Below are 17,006 nucleotides of genomic sequence, written 5' to 3'. Positions count from 1 at the left end.
TTTCAAAGCCCATGCTGTCAATGAGGAAACATTTAAATATGAAATTGTAGATTCTGTGTCACAAAGAGAAATAAAAAAGTGAAATAATTGCCTATGATACTCATGTCTCTATAATATTGAGATCTAGTTGGTTCTTGATCTTGTGTTGCATTCATTGAGGACTGATGACAGATAGTTCATTCAATAGTTCATTTTCATTTCTTTATTTCATCTTTATTTTGACATTTGGATCATTTTTAATCAATTTGTTTATTAATGATTTAAAATAAAATGTAAATTATGTTATGAAAATAAACAGTTTTCTTTTCATTGAATAGTGTAAAAATGTTTTAGTACAATTGTTACTATTCAGCATGAGAACCCATGAACGGGATCTTTTCAATCAGGCAAGGGAAGTATATCTCTCATTAGGTGGTTATATGGATCTTTTTCCAGCTCTTATGTTTTCAATTATGATCATCAACAATTCATCATCTTATTTTACCATGAGGCACAAGTAGTTTCAGGAGAGATATTACTGCTAAGCATTTCAATGCACTATCACTTAGTCATTATTTAAACATTATATTTAACAAATGGGACATTATACTTTACTACTGAATATACAGACACACAGCTAAATAAATTATGACCAGTTATTGTAAATATGCATCAATCTATTTTTAGCAGCCCTTGGAAGGGATAGTTTTAAGCCACTATTAGTTCTGTGTAGTATGTCTGTCCATCTGTCACTATAACATTTCAGAAAATATAAAAAGCTATGGAAAATGTAACCTAATGATATTAAGCGAGGTGCAATGGCTACTTTTTGTCCATTTTGATTTATCCCCTATTCTTTTGTTAATCTAGCCCTGCATGTTAATTAATGTTAACTGCATGTTAACTAATTAATAGGTTTTACTGGCTGATACAGACAACCTGTTCCATGCTATAATGGCTCTACGGAAGATGAGACACTTGTCCCTTTATCTTTGTGTCCTTCTGAGTATTTTAGTTGGTTGAGTTTTTTGTTAGTTATAGTTCATTCTTTTATGTATTACTGCTACTATACCTTATAAGTCATCTATCCTAGAGTATATCCAAGTTAAGGGATTTTATTATGGTGTTAATGTTGTCAAATATGAATAATATTTTTTTGTAAACCTTATGGATCTATTTTCTGCTCCAAAACAGCTAAATTTATTTTAGTTAACTGTATCTTAAAAAATATGTGTTTGTTCAATCTTAAATAAGTGAAAGTATGAGAATATTACAACCAAATATAGAACTGGATTTGAAATTTATAAAAATGAGTAAATTCTAAACTATTGTATTATGTGACAGAACTTAATATAAATTTTTCAACATAATTTGTGAGTATATTTTAATCCCTAACAATTTCATACACTCCAGACACACACTAATATCTGATATAGCATGTATTTTTTTTAAACAGATGAACTATTTTTGAACAAAGAATAACACAAAAAAAAGAACAGTTCCAACATTATGAAAGTAGTAGAGTTGATAATCATTGCTAGTCTTAAGATAGTGAAATATTTTTGCCTAATATTTTTATATGATAAAATAGTTAACACACTAACAATGTAGAATGTCACAAAAAAAACAACAACAACAAACAAACAAATTCAACAAATGCAATTTACTGTTTTAACAAATTCTGTGAATATAGTTAATGAAACATAAAGTCTTGAATATAGTTAATGAAAACATAAAGTCTGTGAATGTAGTTAATGAAAACATAAAGTCTGTGAATGTAGTTAATGAAACATTGAGTCTGTGAATGTACTTAATGAAACATTGAGTCTGTGAATGTAGTTAATGAAACATAAAGTCTGTGAATGTAGTTATTGAAACATAAGGTCTGTGAATGTAGTTAATGAAACATAAGGTCTGTGAATGTAGTTAATGAAACATAAAGTCTGTGAATGTAGTTATTGAAACATAAAGTCTGTGAATGTAGTTATTGAAACATAAGGTCTGTGAATGTAGTTAATGAAACATAAAGTCTGTGAATGTAGTTATTGAAACATAAAGTCTGTGAATGTAGTTATTGAAACATAAGGTCTGTGAATGTAGTTAATGAAACATAAAGTCTGTGAATGTAGTTATTGAAACATAAAGTCTGTGAATGTAGTTATTGAAACATAAGGTCTGTGAATGTAGTTAATGAAACATAAAGTCTGTGAATGTAGTTAATGAAACATAAAGTCTATGTACATTTTGAAAAAGTTCAGCTCATGAAATTGTCAGCTTCATGTTTCTAGTCTGATAATTTGATTGAATGTTTCAGGTTGTTGTTAGCAATTTTCCATTTGTGGACTGTTCTTTGATATTTTGCTGTTGTTGTGCTTCTTAAAGGTCTATTCAGGATTTCCTGTTTCTGACTCGTAGATTTTTCTGATGTTCTTTTTCTTATTTTGACTCCAAATTTTCTTTTAGCTTGACTTTTGAATAAATGAAACCAGACATTTTCTTGGTAGTCTTTGTCTAGATGGTGGATATCAAATGATTTGTTTGTCTTGTTATCAATTGTACAAGTAAGTGAGAAACAAGAATACTGTCGTAGCATCTCTTATATGTTACATAGGTTCTATAAGAACATTAGATGTGATACTATTGTTTTGAACTAGATCCTATCCACAGTATGTACCAATTACTTCAAGTCCTATTTGTTTTTACATTTGTTGTGAATTCTAAAGCATTTTTTGAGGTCTGAACCACTTGCAATCTCAAGTTTTAACAGTTTTTATTGCCCTCTTAATTTACTGTCAAATAAGAAAACAATTTCGCCAAATACTTCTCGCTAATGCTGTTGTAATCACAAACAGGATAATTACGGATTTATAAAAAATGATTAATTTGATGGAAATGAAACACGAAGAATACTGGCCTATTTTTGTTTACCGCCCAACAATTGACCGATTTTTTACACAAAGAATAAAGTCTATTCCAACTATCAAGCTATGCAAATATCCAAGTAAAGTAAAGTTCCTTTTTCAGACTCAGAGGCGCCCAAAGATCCCGAAATTAAAAATCCCAGTCTTCACCAGGATTTGAACCCGGAACCCCCGGTTCGGAAGTCAAGCGCTTTACCCCTCAGCTATCCAAGTGAAAATGTCATAATGCACCATTCCGCCTACTAACACAAAGGGCGCGCTTGGTTTTCACAAAAAGCTAATTTAAAAAAACATATAACAATGTACAAAGTGCTCGATATCTGATTCTGACACAAAACAAATGTGCCAAACATTTTATGCTGTAAAGCAATGGCTACACTTGTTGAAAAAAATGTCATAATTTTGTTCAATCAACTCTAATTACACGTTTATACATGTAACTTACCGTTCATACATGTAACTTACCGTTCATACATGTAACTTACCGGTATGTAATGAGCATAAATCATTGAGTTCAAAAGTGGTTTCTTCCTCAATTTTGCCATTATCTTTCAGATCTGAAACAGTATGTTTTGTAAAGAATATCTCGAATCTACTCAAACTGTTGTACGGCATACACAGAACGAAAACATTAAATTTAGAAATATATAGATCTACATGTAAATCACCACATTAATAGCTATTTCATAATAAAATGATTTTCTACCTCGGTATTTGTTGGTTTCGTTTTTGTTGCCCATCGGATTGAGCGGATTTCTGTAGAAAGTAGGAAAATCCCAACTCCAAGATTCTTTGGTGAATAAAATACAATCCAATTATGTCAATTTTATTTTATTTAAATGTTAGTGTTTTTAATAATGAAAAGTTTTCAGTGAATGCACAACGACCACATTGTATCACGTTGTCTAGATAAGCGTCATGCTGAGTGTATCACGTTGTCTAGATAAGCGTCATGCTGAGTGTTGCTTGGAAATAGCTGCAGTATTTTGATTTCTACTTGCCAGGTTGGTAAGCTCGAGCGATCAAGGCCACTGCTCAATTCATTTGCTGAATCTAATTTTGTTTCTCAATGTGTTTCTCCCTAAAAGTTTATCTAGATCTATATTGACCATTGAAAGAAAAACATAAAAAAAATACTTTAAAATAAAAAGCTTACGTATCAATTCGTTTGAATCAGTCATGTAATTAAATGTGTAATACATCTAGACTAGCAATAATACATCTCTGCGATTAAAAATATTTTTACATTTTGTTTTTGTTTAGCGCACTTCAAGCTTTTAGTTTTCTTAATATCCTATCATCCTATCACAGTATCACTTGTCTGGACTAGCTGGAAGGGGGGGGGGGGAGAAAAAAGTGGTTTCTGGGTGATCACTTTTTAAATGCATTTATAAAAAAAAATTGAACGACTTGAATTCAAACTCGTGGACCAAAGCTTTCTCAGCCACCTCAAGCCAAATACACTAACCTACGCTGCCGGCGAATCGCTTATGAAAATATAAGGTTTTATAGTTATCTATTGTAAGCTTCAAACTTTAAAGCGGCGACATACAATGTATAATGGGGGCCAATTCAACTTTATACCACCACATCAGTCAAGTAGGCTACAATTTCTTTCATTGTTCGAGATACCAAGCCAAATAATTACCAATAGCTAATTAACTAATTGGTTAACTTTTAAATTGATTCTTGTGCAAAATTTCAGCTTGATCTGAAATAGGGTGTAGGAGAAATAACGTGTGCAAACGTTTTACCAAACAAACTAGCAGACAGACAGACAGAGTGATATAAAAAAAATGTCCCATTCAGACCTTGTAGAGTGATATAAGCTTTGTAAAAATGTGTTGTAACTGTACTAGCCACATCGCATCCTTGTTGATAGGTTTTCACATTACCGTATTTAGACTTGAAAAGGTCATAAGCTATTTGAGATACAGGAGTCCAGATATCATATGTCAATGCTAAATATTTCTTGATGAGGGCCTAAAACTATTTGAGATATATGAGTCCAGATATCATATAACAATGCTAAATATTTCTTGATGAGGGCCTAAAGCTATTTGAGATATATGAGTCCAGATATCATATGTCAATGCTAAATATTTCTTGATGGGGGCCTAAAGCTATTTGAGATGTAGAAGTCTAGGTATCATATGTCAATGTTAAATATTTCTTGAGGAGGGCCTAAAGCTAGAGCTAGTGATACCTGTAGCTAAATCCGGAGATCATATAAAAAAGGTTCCTCTGTTCCGCTTACTTTAAATGCACACAAAATGTTGACCAATCAAACACCGAAAAAGTAATAGGTCAAATTAGAGCAAAGTTCGTATAAAAACGTAAGAAATGTTGACCAAAGCTCTCACAAACTTTTTACCAAACAGACTAGCAGACTAGTTTGTCTGGTAAAAAGTCCAAAGGCTACAAGTCCAAACGGAAAGCCTAAAATTATTTTTTTTAAAGTTTACGATTGAAAAAAAATGAATAAAGAACTAAATCTTACTTTAAGAAACTTAAACCACTACAGATCCAGAGTAATGAAAACAAGTAAGTCTTGTTATAAATATTTAGATAGATTTTACAGATGGATTCAGTACGGTTATTTAATAGACCTACACTTCATATAACTATAACACGCTGATATAATATCCAGACCAAAGTACTGCATCGCATATTATATACTTTTAACTATTACATAATTCCTAGTTAGGTGCATCCAACTTATCGCACGATAGCTTTTGACCTGATCGAAAACGCTTCTAAATGTAAGCTTATTACTTTGTCGATAAATAAACATATTGAGAGACATGAGCATAAAGCCACATAGTCGCATATGAGTTAAAGTAGGGAGATGAACAGTCTGTTGGAAACTTCAGTATTTTACATAACGGGTAGTGAGGTTGTGTCCAGAAAAAGTGAATAACTCAAAATGAAATATGCTCAGGTTGACGTTTAAGACCAATGGACAAGGTATTAGAGCTAGTCAAGACCAATGGACGAGGTAGAGCTAGTCAAGACCAATGGACAAGGTAGAGCTAGTCAAAACCAATGGACAAGGCAGAAGAGCTAGTCAAGAGATCATGAAATTGTTTGGAAGTGTAAACTGGAGATGGGTTACCGACTTGACAGTATAGTCCTACCATAGACCCAGTGAAGTCTAAAATAATTGCATTGTGCGGAAAGGTCTAGTGATGGGGAGCATGTCTTTGTTATCTTGCTCTATTTTGGCATCTATTCGTCATTCATAGCCTGACGTAGCCTAATGCTTGAAATTGTATGATCACTTAAAGTGTACAAAATTCTATACTTTTAAAGTAAAAAAAAGAGTAAAATTGTATGTGTTTTTATGTAAACCTCTCTTTTATCATTGACAGGTTTGGAACAAATACATGCTCTGGTTGATAACATAGTACAGCGCTTGGCATCCGAACCAAAGGGTCCCCAGGTCGAATCCTTGTGAAAAAAAAATATTTTCAGGATCTCTAGGGGCACCCCTGAATCCATCCGGTTCGAATGGGTGCCCGACATTAGTAGGGAAAAAGTAAAGGAGGTTGGTCGTTGTGCTGGCCACATGATACCCTCGCTAACTGTAAGCCACAGAAGCAGATGATAATTTCCTGACGTTTATTCAAAGAGAAAGAAGTACGCCCTATGCGTCAGTCATTCGGGCAAGTCGTTCCATGCTCTAAGAGCACAAGGCAGCAGGAGTACTTACACGAATTTGTCCTAACATATGAGATAAGAATGTGCCCGTATCTTTGTGTTTCTCTGAGTATTATATTAGGTTCTGTTTTTGTATTTGTAAATTAGCTTACTGCATTTTATGTAGACATACATGCTACTTTTTGTTTTGTAGGGTTCTGTCCTGGAATGTCTTTAAATTTAGTGATTTTATAATTGATGTAATGCCTCTTTTTTTTTTTTAGTTCAGGGGGTTCCAAACACAGAACAGAAATATTGTTCTCACCAAATTTAAAAAGAAAAATAAGTCTTAGTTCAATCGTAGTAAGTTCCTAAACATTAGTCCATGTACCGATACTGAAAAGTATGCTAGTTCCTAAACTTTAGTCCATGTAACGGTACTGAAAAGTATGCTAGTTCCTAAACTTTAGACCATTAGAGTCCTTAGAGTTTTAATACTGTTAGTAATAAAGACATAGAGAAAGGATTGGAAAAGAAATTGGAAGGTTGTCACGCACACACACACCGTCTTAGATGTTCAAAGATTTGTAAATCAGCTACGACTACTCATATTGTTTTTATTTCCATGTAGATCTACTGTCAGAGCTTTACAAATACCATTCGATCCACAGAAGCTACATTAGACCAGTGATGCCCAGCCTTATTCGGCCTACGGGCCATTTTAATTTCCGACACTCGCGTCACCGACCACATCGCAAAAAAAAAAAAAAAAAGAATACTTACAACAATTAATGATAATTTTATCTGAATACAACTTCTTCTCAGCTGGCTACATAGATGAGACAGCAAGTTAGAGTAGCCTTTGTGATGGCTGAAACTTCTTTAATAAACAGTTCTTTGCCAGTGGCGGTATAAGGCTTGCTCATAAAAAACTACTAACTTCTCTATGATTTCAAAGTTGCTGTTTGTGCCGCGAATAAATACCAAGAGTTTGATCTGTAGCAGATATGTTGTTTGACTCGTTAGCGGCAATAGAAAACATTTTAAAAATCTGCTGCCCTGTGTCTTAGTTTTGAAAGAAGATTTGACACCATACTCGTCTTGTAAGTGTCATGAGACTGCTTCAACTGCATTCTTTTTTTCATGACTCACTGCAAGCAAGCACTTTTTTGTATCAATATGAGCAGTTCTGTAGCTAGTCTTACAGCAGACTCAATACTTGTCTGTGTTTTAGTTTTGGTAGATATTCTTATCTATCCGCCGTATTTGTTTTTGTGTTATAAAATTGGGTGTATTTTCTTTAAAAAAAGAGCTACTGAATAGATCACTACTTATGAATACGTTACCACTACTGAATAGATCACTACTTGTGAATACGTTACCACTACTGAATAGATCACTATTTGTGAATACGTTACCACTACTGAATAGATCACTACTTGTGAATACGTTACCACTACTGAATAGATCACTACTTGTGAATACGTTACCACTACTGAATAGATCACTACTTGTGAATACGTTACCACTACTGAATAGATCACTACTTGCGAATACGTTACCACTACTGAATAGATCACTACTTGTGAATACGTTACCACTACTGAATAGATCACTACTTGTGAATACGTTACCACTACTGAATAGATCACTACTTTAGAATACGTTACCACTACTGAATTGATCACTACTTGCGAATACGTTACCACTACTGAATAGATCACTACTTGTGAATACGTTACCACTACTGAATAGATCACTACTTGTGAATACGTTACCACTACTAATAGATCACTACTTGTGAATATGTTACCACTACTGAATAGATCACTACTTGCGAATACGTTACCACTACTGAATAGATCACTACTTGTGAATACGTTACCACTACTGAATAGATCACTACTTGTGAATACGTTACCACTACTGAATAGATCACTACTTGTGAATACGTTACCACTACTAATAGATCACTACCTGTGAATACGTTACCACTACTGAATAGATCACTACTTGTGAATACGTTACCACTACTAATAGATCACTACTTGTGAATACGTTACCACTACTGAATAGATCACTACTTGTGAATACGTTACCACTACTGAATAGATCACTACTTGTGAATACGTTAACACTACTGAATAGATCACTACTTGTGAATACCTTACCACTACTGAATAGATCACTACTTGTGAATACGTTACCACTACTGAATAGATCACTACTTGTAAATACGTTACCACTACTAATAGATCACTACTTGTGAATACGTTACCACTACTGAATAGATCACTACTTGTGATTACGTTACCACTACTAATAGATCACTACTTGTGAATACGTTACCACTACTGAATTGATCACTACTTGCGAATACGTTACCACTACTGAATAGATCACTACTTGTGAATACGTTACCACTACTAATAGATCACTACTTGTGAATACGTTACCACTACTGAATAGATCACTACTTGCGAATATGTTACCACTACTAAATAGATCACTACTTGTGAATACGTTACCACTACTGAATAGATCACTACTTGTGAATACGTTACCACTACTGAATAGATCACTACTTGTGAATACGTTACCACTACTGAATAGATCACTACTTGTGAATACGTTACCACTACTAATAGATCACTACCTGTGAATACGTTACCACTACTGAATAGATCACTACTTGCGATTACGTTACCACTACTGAATAGATCACTACTTGTGAATACGTTACCACTACTGAATAGATCACTACTTGTGAATACGTTACCACTACTGAATAGATCACTACTTGTGAATACGTTACCACTTCTGAATAGATCACTACTTGTGAATACGTTACCACTACTGAATAGATCACTACTTGTGAATACTGTTGTAAACTTGTTCTCCCCCCCCCCCCCCCGACTGACCATTATTACCCCACGTGAGAACTTTTTTTTTTAATTTTGTTTATGTTTGGAGGCGAAACTGACCTGAGCGAGTGTGTTGAGGAAAAAGGAACTGGAGTTATGATCGTGGATTTCTGAACGGAGGACTGTTTTTTTTCTTAAATCGGTTTTGTGAATAGTTGTATGTACATTTTGATTAGGAGGACTGTGCAATTGTTTCGATTATTCGGATTATTGACTGTTCGTAGTAGATTGTGCTTCTGCAACGAGAAGAATATCGGCGACCTGACAATCGGTGAGTTAACTATCTTTAGCCTACTCCAAAGTCGTAACAACTGGTGTCACAAGTGGGACCCCGCCCACTCTACTTACAATGTCTACTTCTAAACGCCTTCACGAGCTCCAGATTAATGAAATCCGAAAGGAGCTAAAGAGGCGAGACATCGTAGCGTCAGGAAACAAAGAAGCCCTTGTTAGCCGTCTGAGAGAGGCCTTGAAAGAAGATGGGTTCGACCCGGACACTCACGAGTTCGAAGTGAAGACTGATCTCGGCGGAATATTGAGTGAAATGAAAAAAGAGCTTCTAGGGTCAATGGAAACAATTGCACAGTCCTCCTAATCAAAATGTACATACAACTATTCACAAAACCGATTTAAGAAAAAAAACAGTCCTCCGTTCAGAAATCCACGATCATAACTCCAGTTCCTTTTTCCTCAACACACTCGCTCAGGTCAGTTTCGCCTCCAAACATAAACAAAATTCAAAAAAAAGTTCTCACGTGGGGTAATAATGGTCAGTCGGGGGGGGGGGGGGGGAGAACAAGTTTACAACACTGCCCCCTCCCTAGGTCTGTGCGTCCCGAACAGACTCTCCATCATCTCCACAATAACGGTTCAACCGATCTAGGTGCACCACTTTGCATTTGGTTCGAGGGCCCTTCTGGATCCGGTACACAACGTCGTTGATCCTTTTCACAATCCGATATGGGCCTTCCCAGTCTTTCTGTAATTTCGGCGATCTTCCCTTCTTTCTCTTGGGGTTGTATAGCCAGACAAGATCATGTTCTACAAACCCCGTAGAATTGGCCCTTCTATCGTATCTGGTCTTCATAAGGTCGCTACTGTCTTTTATCCTACTCCTTGCAACTGCATGAACCTCTTCTAGTCTCCTTCGAAGTCCTGTTACATATTCGCTTGCCGTTGTTGGTTGGTCTCCTGGCTGTCCAAATAAGAGGTCCGCTGGCATCCTAAGTTCTCGACCAAACAATAATTTGGCTGGTGTGTATCCTGTAGTTGCATGCACTGCTCCTCTATAAGACAGAAGGAATAGGGAAATGTAATCATCCCAATCATTTTGCTGTTCTGCTGACATTTTAGCCAGGTGCTGGACCAGCGTACGATTGAAGCGTTCTACCATCCCATCTGATTGAGGGCGTAGTGGTGTGGTTCGCGTCTTCTCGATATTCAGGATTTTACAAATCTCCTGAAACAGATTAGATTCAAAATTGCGTCCTTGATCCGAACGTAGTTCCATTGGGACACCAAACCGACTAATCCAATGTCCAACCAAAATATCGACTGTTGTTGTGGTTTCCTGGTTGGGCATCGCGAAAGCTTCTGGCCATTTACTAAAATAGTCCATAATCACGAGAATGTATTTGTTCCCTTTGTTAGTCTCAGGAAAAGGTCCAGCTACGTCCAGTGCGATTCTCTCAAATGGGACACCTACGTTGTACTGTTGCAAGGGTGCTCTAGTTCGACGTTGCGGGCCTTTAGTTGCCGCACACCGGTCACATTTCCTGCACCAATCTTCTACGTCTTCCTTGTAACGACACCAATAAAACCTTTGCCTGACTTTTTCTAACGTTTTGTTAACGCCTAAGTGACCACCTGTGGAGCCGTTGTGCATTTCATGTAGCACTTCCGGGATTCTAATCTTTGGTAAAACTAGTTGTACTCGTGTCGAGATCCCATCGGTGGACTCCCAAATCCGTTTTAGGACGCCGTTGTCTATCACCAGAGAGTCCCATTGTGCCCAGTAAGCCTTGGTAATCTCTCCCGTACTAGAAATTTGGTGCCAATCAGGGCGTTGTCCAACTTCCTTCCATTGCAAAATTGGGGCAATATCTTTGTCATCCTTTTGTTCTCTGCTTATCGTCTCCTCAGACCAAGACGCTGATGCACTTAGCTCCAACCGCCTACAATCCAGGACACTTGTTTTCCCTTCTACTTTTGTGCAATGCTTGCACTCCTGCTTACAAGGTCGTCGTGATAAAGCGTCAGCATTCGAATGGGCTTGTCCCTTCCTGTGTTGTGTTTCGAAATCATAAGTTTGTAACCTTTCTAACCATCTAGCTACTTGTCCTTCCGGATTCTTGAAGGAAAGTAGCCATTGGAGGGCCGCATGGTCTGTTCTCAACTTAAATCTTTGTCCATACAGATACTTGTGAAAATGTTTAATGGAGTCCACTACAGCTAGCAGCTCACGTCTAGTCACACAATAATTTCGTTCAGCTTTTGACAAACTTCTGCTAAAGTAGGCTACCACTCTCTCGCTACCGTCCACTTCCTGTGATAAAACAGCACCGATCCCTGTATTGCTAGCATCCGTGTCAAGTTGAAACACATTACCTGGTAGGGGATAAGACAACATGGGCGATGAGATGAGAGCCTTATTCAATTTCTCAAAAGCTTCTTGACAATCTGGCGTCCATTGAAATTGCGTCTTTCTCTCAGTCAATTGGTGAAGGGCTCTAGCGATAGTGGAAAAACTGGGTACAAAGCGTCTGTAGTAGCTGCAAAGACCCAAGAAGCTTCTGAGCTCATGAAGATTAGTAGGTGTAGGCCAGTGCTTGACGACTTCCGTTTTTTCTGGGTCTGTGCTTACCCCGTCTTTGGATACAATATGGCCCAGATATTTAACTTCCCTCTGAAAGAATGAGCACTTCTTCGGATTTAGTTTCATTCCCGCACTTCGAATACGCTGCATCACTTCCCTCAAGTTATGTATGTGTTCATCAAATGTCTTTCCGAAGACTATAATGTCATCTAGGTAGACCAGGCAAGCATTCCAATTTAAGCCCCGCAAAACTTGTTCCATCAGTCTCTCAAAAGTTGCCGGTGCATTGCAGAGCCCGAAAGGCATAACCGTAAACTGCCATAGTCCGTTTCCCGTGGAGAAAGCTGTTTTCTGTTTGTCATCAGGATGTAAACCTACTTGCCAGTAGCCGCTTTTGAGATCTAGGGTTGAAAATATATGAGCTCCAGAAAGAGTGTCTAATGTGTCATCGATACGCGGCAGTGGATAGCTGTCTTTTTGTGTGACGTTATTTAAAGCCCTGTAGTCAACGCAAAAACGCAGAGAGCCATCTTTTTTCTGAACCAGAACCACAGGCGAGCACCATGGGCTGTTAGACGGCTCTATAATTCCTTGTTCCTTCATTTGTTCCAACATGTGAGCGGCCTCTTGTTGCTTTGCTAATGGTAGTCGCCGTGGTGTTTGCCGGATTGGTCTAGTGTTACCTGTATCTATCCTATGGGTTACCATATTAGTCCGACCACCTTCATTTTCACTGTCTTGCATGATGTCTTTAAACTCTAGCAACAGTTGTTTAGCTTTATTGTACTCTTCCTCTGACAGATTCGCGCCCACATCCCCAAGCATTAGATCAACTCGAGAGTCACATAACGATGCACTAGCTACAGGGGCCACCGCACCACACGTTGCAATAAGCTCCACTGGGCAACAGGTGGCGATAACATTATTCTTTTGTAGGTTGCAAGCTTGAGTGTCAACGTTCATAACGCGAACAGGTACTCTCCTGTCTTCTCTGTTAACAACCAATATTCTCCCAACAGGCAACCTTCTGTATGCTTCCTTTGACTGCTCTATGAGGCTTGTGATAGACATGGGATCGTTGCCTTCTATTGTTCCCCATATGATGGCTTCAGACTGTGGGGGTATGATGGTGTCTTCTGTTACTAAGACCCTCTTAATCTGTTCTTCTTCCATGTTGTCCCCCAGCAAGGGAATTTCTAGATTCCCATATTGTACTGTGCCACCCCCAATGTTCAACGTGAATCCAAATAATTGCATAAAGTCTAGTCCCAGAATACACTCATCCATTATATGGGCGACCAAGAATTCGTGACTAAAACGTTGGTTAGCTATCTTTAGCCTACTCCAAAGTCGTAACAATACGTTAACACTACTGAATAGATCACTACTTGTGAATACGTTACCACTACTGAATAGATCACTACTTGTGAATACGTTACCATTACTAATAGATCACTACTTGTGAATACGTTACCACTACTGAATAGATCACTACTTGTGAATACGTTACCACTACTGAATAGATCACTACTTGCGAATACGTTACCACTACTGAATAGATCACTACTTGTGAATACGTTACCACTACTGAATAGATCACTACTTGTGAATACGTTACCACTACTGAATAGATCACTACTTGTGAATACGTTACCACTACTGAATAGATCACTACTTGTGAATACGTTACCACTACTGAATAGATCACTACTTGTGAATACGTTACCACTACTGAATTGAACATGTTGCAGCTAGGCTATATTTGAATTTTGCTGACGCAGCAGCTAGCAGATGTACATGCCATTTTGTACAACACAAAAAGTTCTAACAAACTGATTCATTGTCTAAGCCCTTCACTGTGCTGGGTTTTAAGCGCTGCCTTTGTGTTCTCATATTCCAATGTCTTGTCTGGTAGTTAGAAGCAGTTTAACTTATCTTATAATCTTTAGATGGTCCTTTAAAAGAAAATAATTACGTCCATGGCATTTCATGTGTCAATCTAGTCATGCATGTTAATAAGTGACTAAATCTCTTCTAAGTCGTCGGTTTTCTTGGCTGATTCAGTGGTCTATAATTGAGGGGTAAAATTTAAGACATTTTTTAAAGCTGTCATACTTTATCATGTGTCCCTATATAACATTAATGAACAGCATCTAGACTAACTTTTGTGTTTAAATCTTTTATCAAATTAAACACAACACATTTATTATAGTGTTTGTATATTTTTACATTAGAAGTTCTCCATATTGAATTAAAAAACAACAAATCTTCATTGTGGTATTTTAGATGTAGAAGTATTTAATTCCCAGGCTTTTAAATCCCCTTTCTTCGCTTCTTTCTATCTGCCCCACATACAAATGTAACAAAATGCAACACCATTAAATAATGACAGTACAAAATGGATGCATGAAATGAACGACTCAAACCTGTAGTATGAAGAACAATATTTACATAGAATAGTTGTACAATTTCAAGAACTAAAATTCAATCATGCAAGTTTAAAGCTAGTCCGTGTTTACAACTTTAGGTCTGCTAGTGTCCATGTTCTCTTCGTGTCCATGTTCTATTCCATGTTCTCTTCTTGTCCATGTTCGACTTCAGCCTCGAGACTGTGAGAAGTATGTTTCACGTGCTCGGCGCCATGTTCTAATTTATGCTCCTTCTTTTCCTGTTTTTTGGCTTCTTTCACGATTTCATTTTTCACTTTGTTCGTCTTTTTAAGACATTTGAAACATTTGAACGCGCCTTTGGCTGCTTTGTTTAAATCACTAGCCACTGAGCCAATGTCAGACATCTTCTACAGATTGTTTCAGACGCTAACTGAAGAAAAGAAAAGAAAGCAGACATTTTATAACCAAACATACAAGTAACACAAACATATTTGTTAAAAAAGGCAATTCCTCCTTTGAGAAGCTGATGACTTTAGCTCTAAATACACTTTTGAGTGACAGATTAAAAAAGGAATTTTTTAACCCTGCTTCAATTCCACCGCCCCCCCCCCCAAAAAAAAAAAGAAAAAAAAAACAACGTGTTACGCCCATGTATAAATCGACTCAAGAGTATAGACAATTCTAGTTTGGAGTTGCAGACTATATAAATCTATGCCCAAAATGTTCCAGAACTTCTATTTATTTATTTAACTTGACTGAATGCATGCAGAAATTCCATTTGACGTGTGTGTAATATAGATATATATATATATATACCATATTGAATTTAAAGATGATCATATAAATATGTTTTGAAATATTATAACAGTCACACCATAGTTTCAATGTGTGTTCAATTAGCTAGTAATTGTCAAGTTTTTTTTTTTTAAAGAAAATCGTTAAAGCCCTTTTAAATATCCGTGTCCACCCACTAGCCAGCCATAAAGAGTTAGCAAGCTGATAAGAGCAAGTGTAAAACTACAAGAAGAAGAAGAGGGAGAGGAAATGGTGTAGGCTAAGTTAAACACGTTTTGAAAGAGAAAGAGAAGGGGTGGGGGGAAGACAGGAATAGAGTGGAAAGAGAGAGAGAGAGAGGCAGGGAGGAGAGAAAAAGAGAGGACGATAGAGAGACAGAAAGAAATAGAACCAGAAGAAGAATCTATCTATCTATCTATCTATCTATCTATCTATCCACCCACCCACCTAACCTTAAGCGCCGTGCATCAAATGGACTGCTTTGTGGTATGGTATATGACCTAAACATACAAAGCAGAAAATAAGTGAATAGTGATTAGATGCAAGCTTATGTTGATATATTGATATGGAGATAGGGTTTGATAACTAGGGAGAGGAAGTGTTTCGGAAGTCCAACGTATGTAGGCCTATAATAGTCTTTGCCAGTGTTTGGATTTCCATACAGATGACGGAACAGTAAGTAGACATGTCGTCCAGGCCAGGCATAGGAAACATTTAGAAATCTTTCTAGACCCTCATTTAGGATTTAATACTGGTATATAAATAGACAATAATAATACTATAATTGGCACGTGTGTAGTTATAACCAATGTGAGCTGTGTCCAATTTCAAAGTAAAAACAGACAAAACAGAAAATAAGAAACACATAGTCAACTTACATCAGAGTATAAGATAATTGAAAGTAATACTGAATAATATAATTTGTCAAGAACTCAAAGAAATGTAAGACCTAGTTCAGTGTCACAATAGTTCCAGAGTCAAGATAATTTCAACAAAAGACCATTGCGTATTGTGTACAGAGAATATATATTTGTGTGACCATTGTTTACATATTGCCATGACTTCTAGGGTCTAAAGTTGGGTCAGGGCAAGATTCGTGTACCTGTTGTAACATGCCTGGTAATAATTCCATACACTGGGACCATTGTGAGTGTGTATTGATTAAGAGGGGGGGGGGGCCCAGAGACAATCAAGCAAGACGAGCGGTGCATGTCTTCCTCTTTCTGAATGGTAATTGTTAGCAAAGGTAGCGCAGCGCTCTAGTTCAATTATACCAGTCACGAGGAGCGCTGGCACGTATAGGCTGCATTTTACTGTTAGCATTTTTATATCAGGGCCGGCGAAAACAGAAGTTATCACAGTGTGAGGCGCAACAACACTATCTATCTATCTATCTATCTATCTATCTATCTATCTATCTATCTATCTATCTATCTGTCTATCTGCCTGTCTGTCTGTCTGTCAGTTTTTCACACATGAGTAATAATACTAACCTTTATTATTCATAAGGAAAATTAGTCTTAGGCTACAATTGGTGCATTAC

At 36.8% G+C, this 17,006-nt stretch overlaps 2 protein-coding genes across 14 annotated transcripts in view; both read right to left on the bottom strand.

Annotated features, from left to right (window-relative positions):
* Window positions 1-7,816, bottom strand: part of LOC106074366 (phytanoyl-CoA dioxygenase domain-containing protein 1-like) — a 32,856-nt gene extending 25,040 nt beyond the window's left edge. The window contains exons 1-3 of one of the 4 annotated variants that reach the window (XM_056040308.1): window positions 7,323-7,816; window positions 3,607-3,999; window positions 3,386-3,457 (exon numbers count right to left, since the gene is read on the bottom strand). The gene's annotated coding sequence lies outside the window, so the exon portion shown is untranslated. Of the gene's footprint in view, window positions 1-3,385; window positions 3,458-3,606; window positions 4,000-5,106; window positions 5,272-5,400; window positions 5,555-7,322 lie in introns of those variants that run through there. The other 3 variants (XM_056040312.1, XM_056040306.1, XM_056040309.1) reach the window with 3 other exon arrangements.
* Window positions 7,817-14,550: 6,734 nt separating this feature from the next.
* LOC106077613 (uncharacterized) overlaps window positions 14,551-17,006 on the bottom strand; it is a 50,778-nt gene continuing 48,322 nt past the window's right edge. For 7 of the 10 annotated variants that reach the window (XR_008779770.1, XR_008779768.1, XM_056041175.1 and 4 more), the window contains one exon: window positions 14,551-15,098. Coding sequence is in view for 5 of the 10 variants with exons in the window: in XM_056041175.1 (XP_055897150.1) it covers window positions 15,039-15,098 (60 nt within the window). In the remaining 5 variants the exon portion in view is untranslated. Of the gene's footprint in view, window positions 15,099-15,915; window positions 15,964-16,341; window positions 16,911-17,006 lie in introns of those variants that run through there. The other 3 variants (XR_008779769.1, XR_008779767.1, XR_008779766.1) reach the window with 2 other exon arrangements.

This window comes from Biomphalaria glabrata, chromosome 9, assembly GCF_947242115.1.
Source record: "Biomphalaria glabrata chromosome 9, xgBioGlab47.1, whole genome shotgun sequence".
NCBI classification, from domain to species: domain Eukaryota; kingdom Metazoa; phylum Mollusca; class Gastropoda; family Planorbidae; genus Biomphalaria; species Biomphalaria glabrata.
Note: the sequence above shows the minus strand (reverse complement) of the source record. Positions and strands in the feature narration are given on the sequence as shown.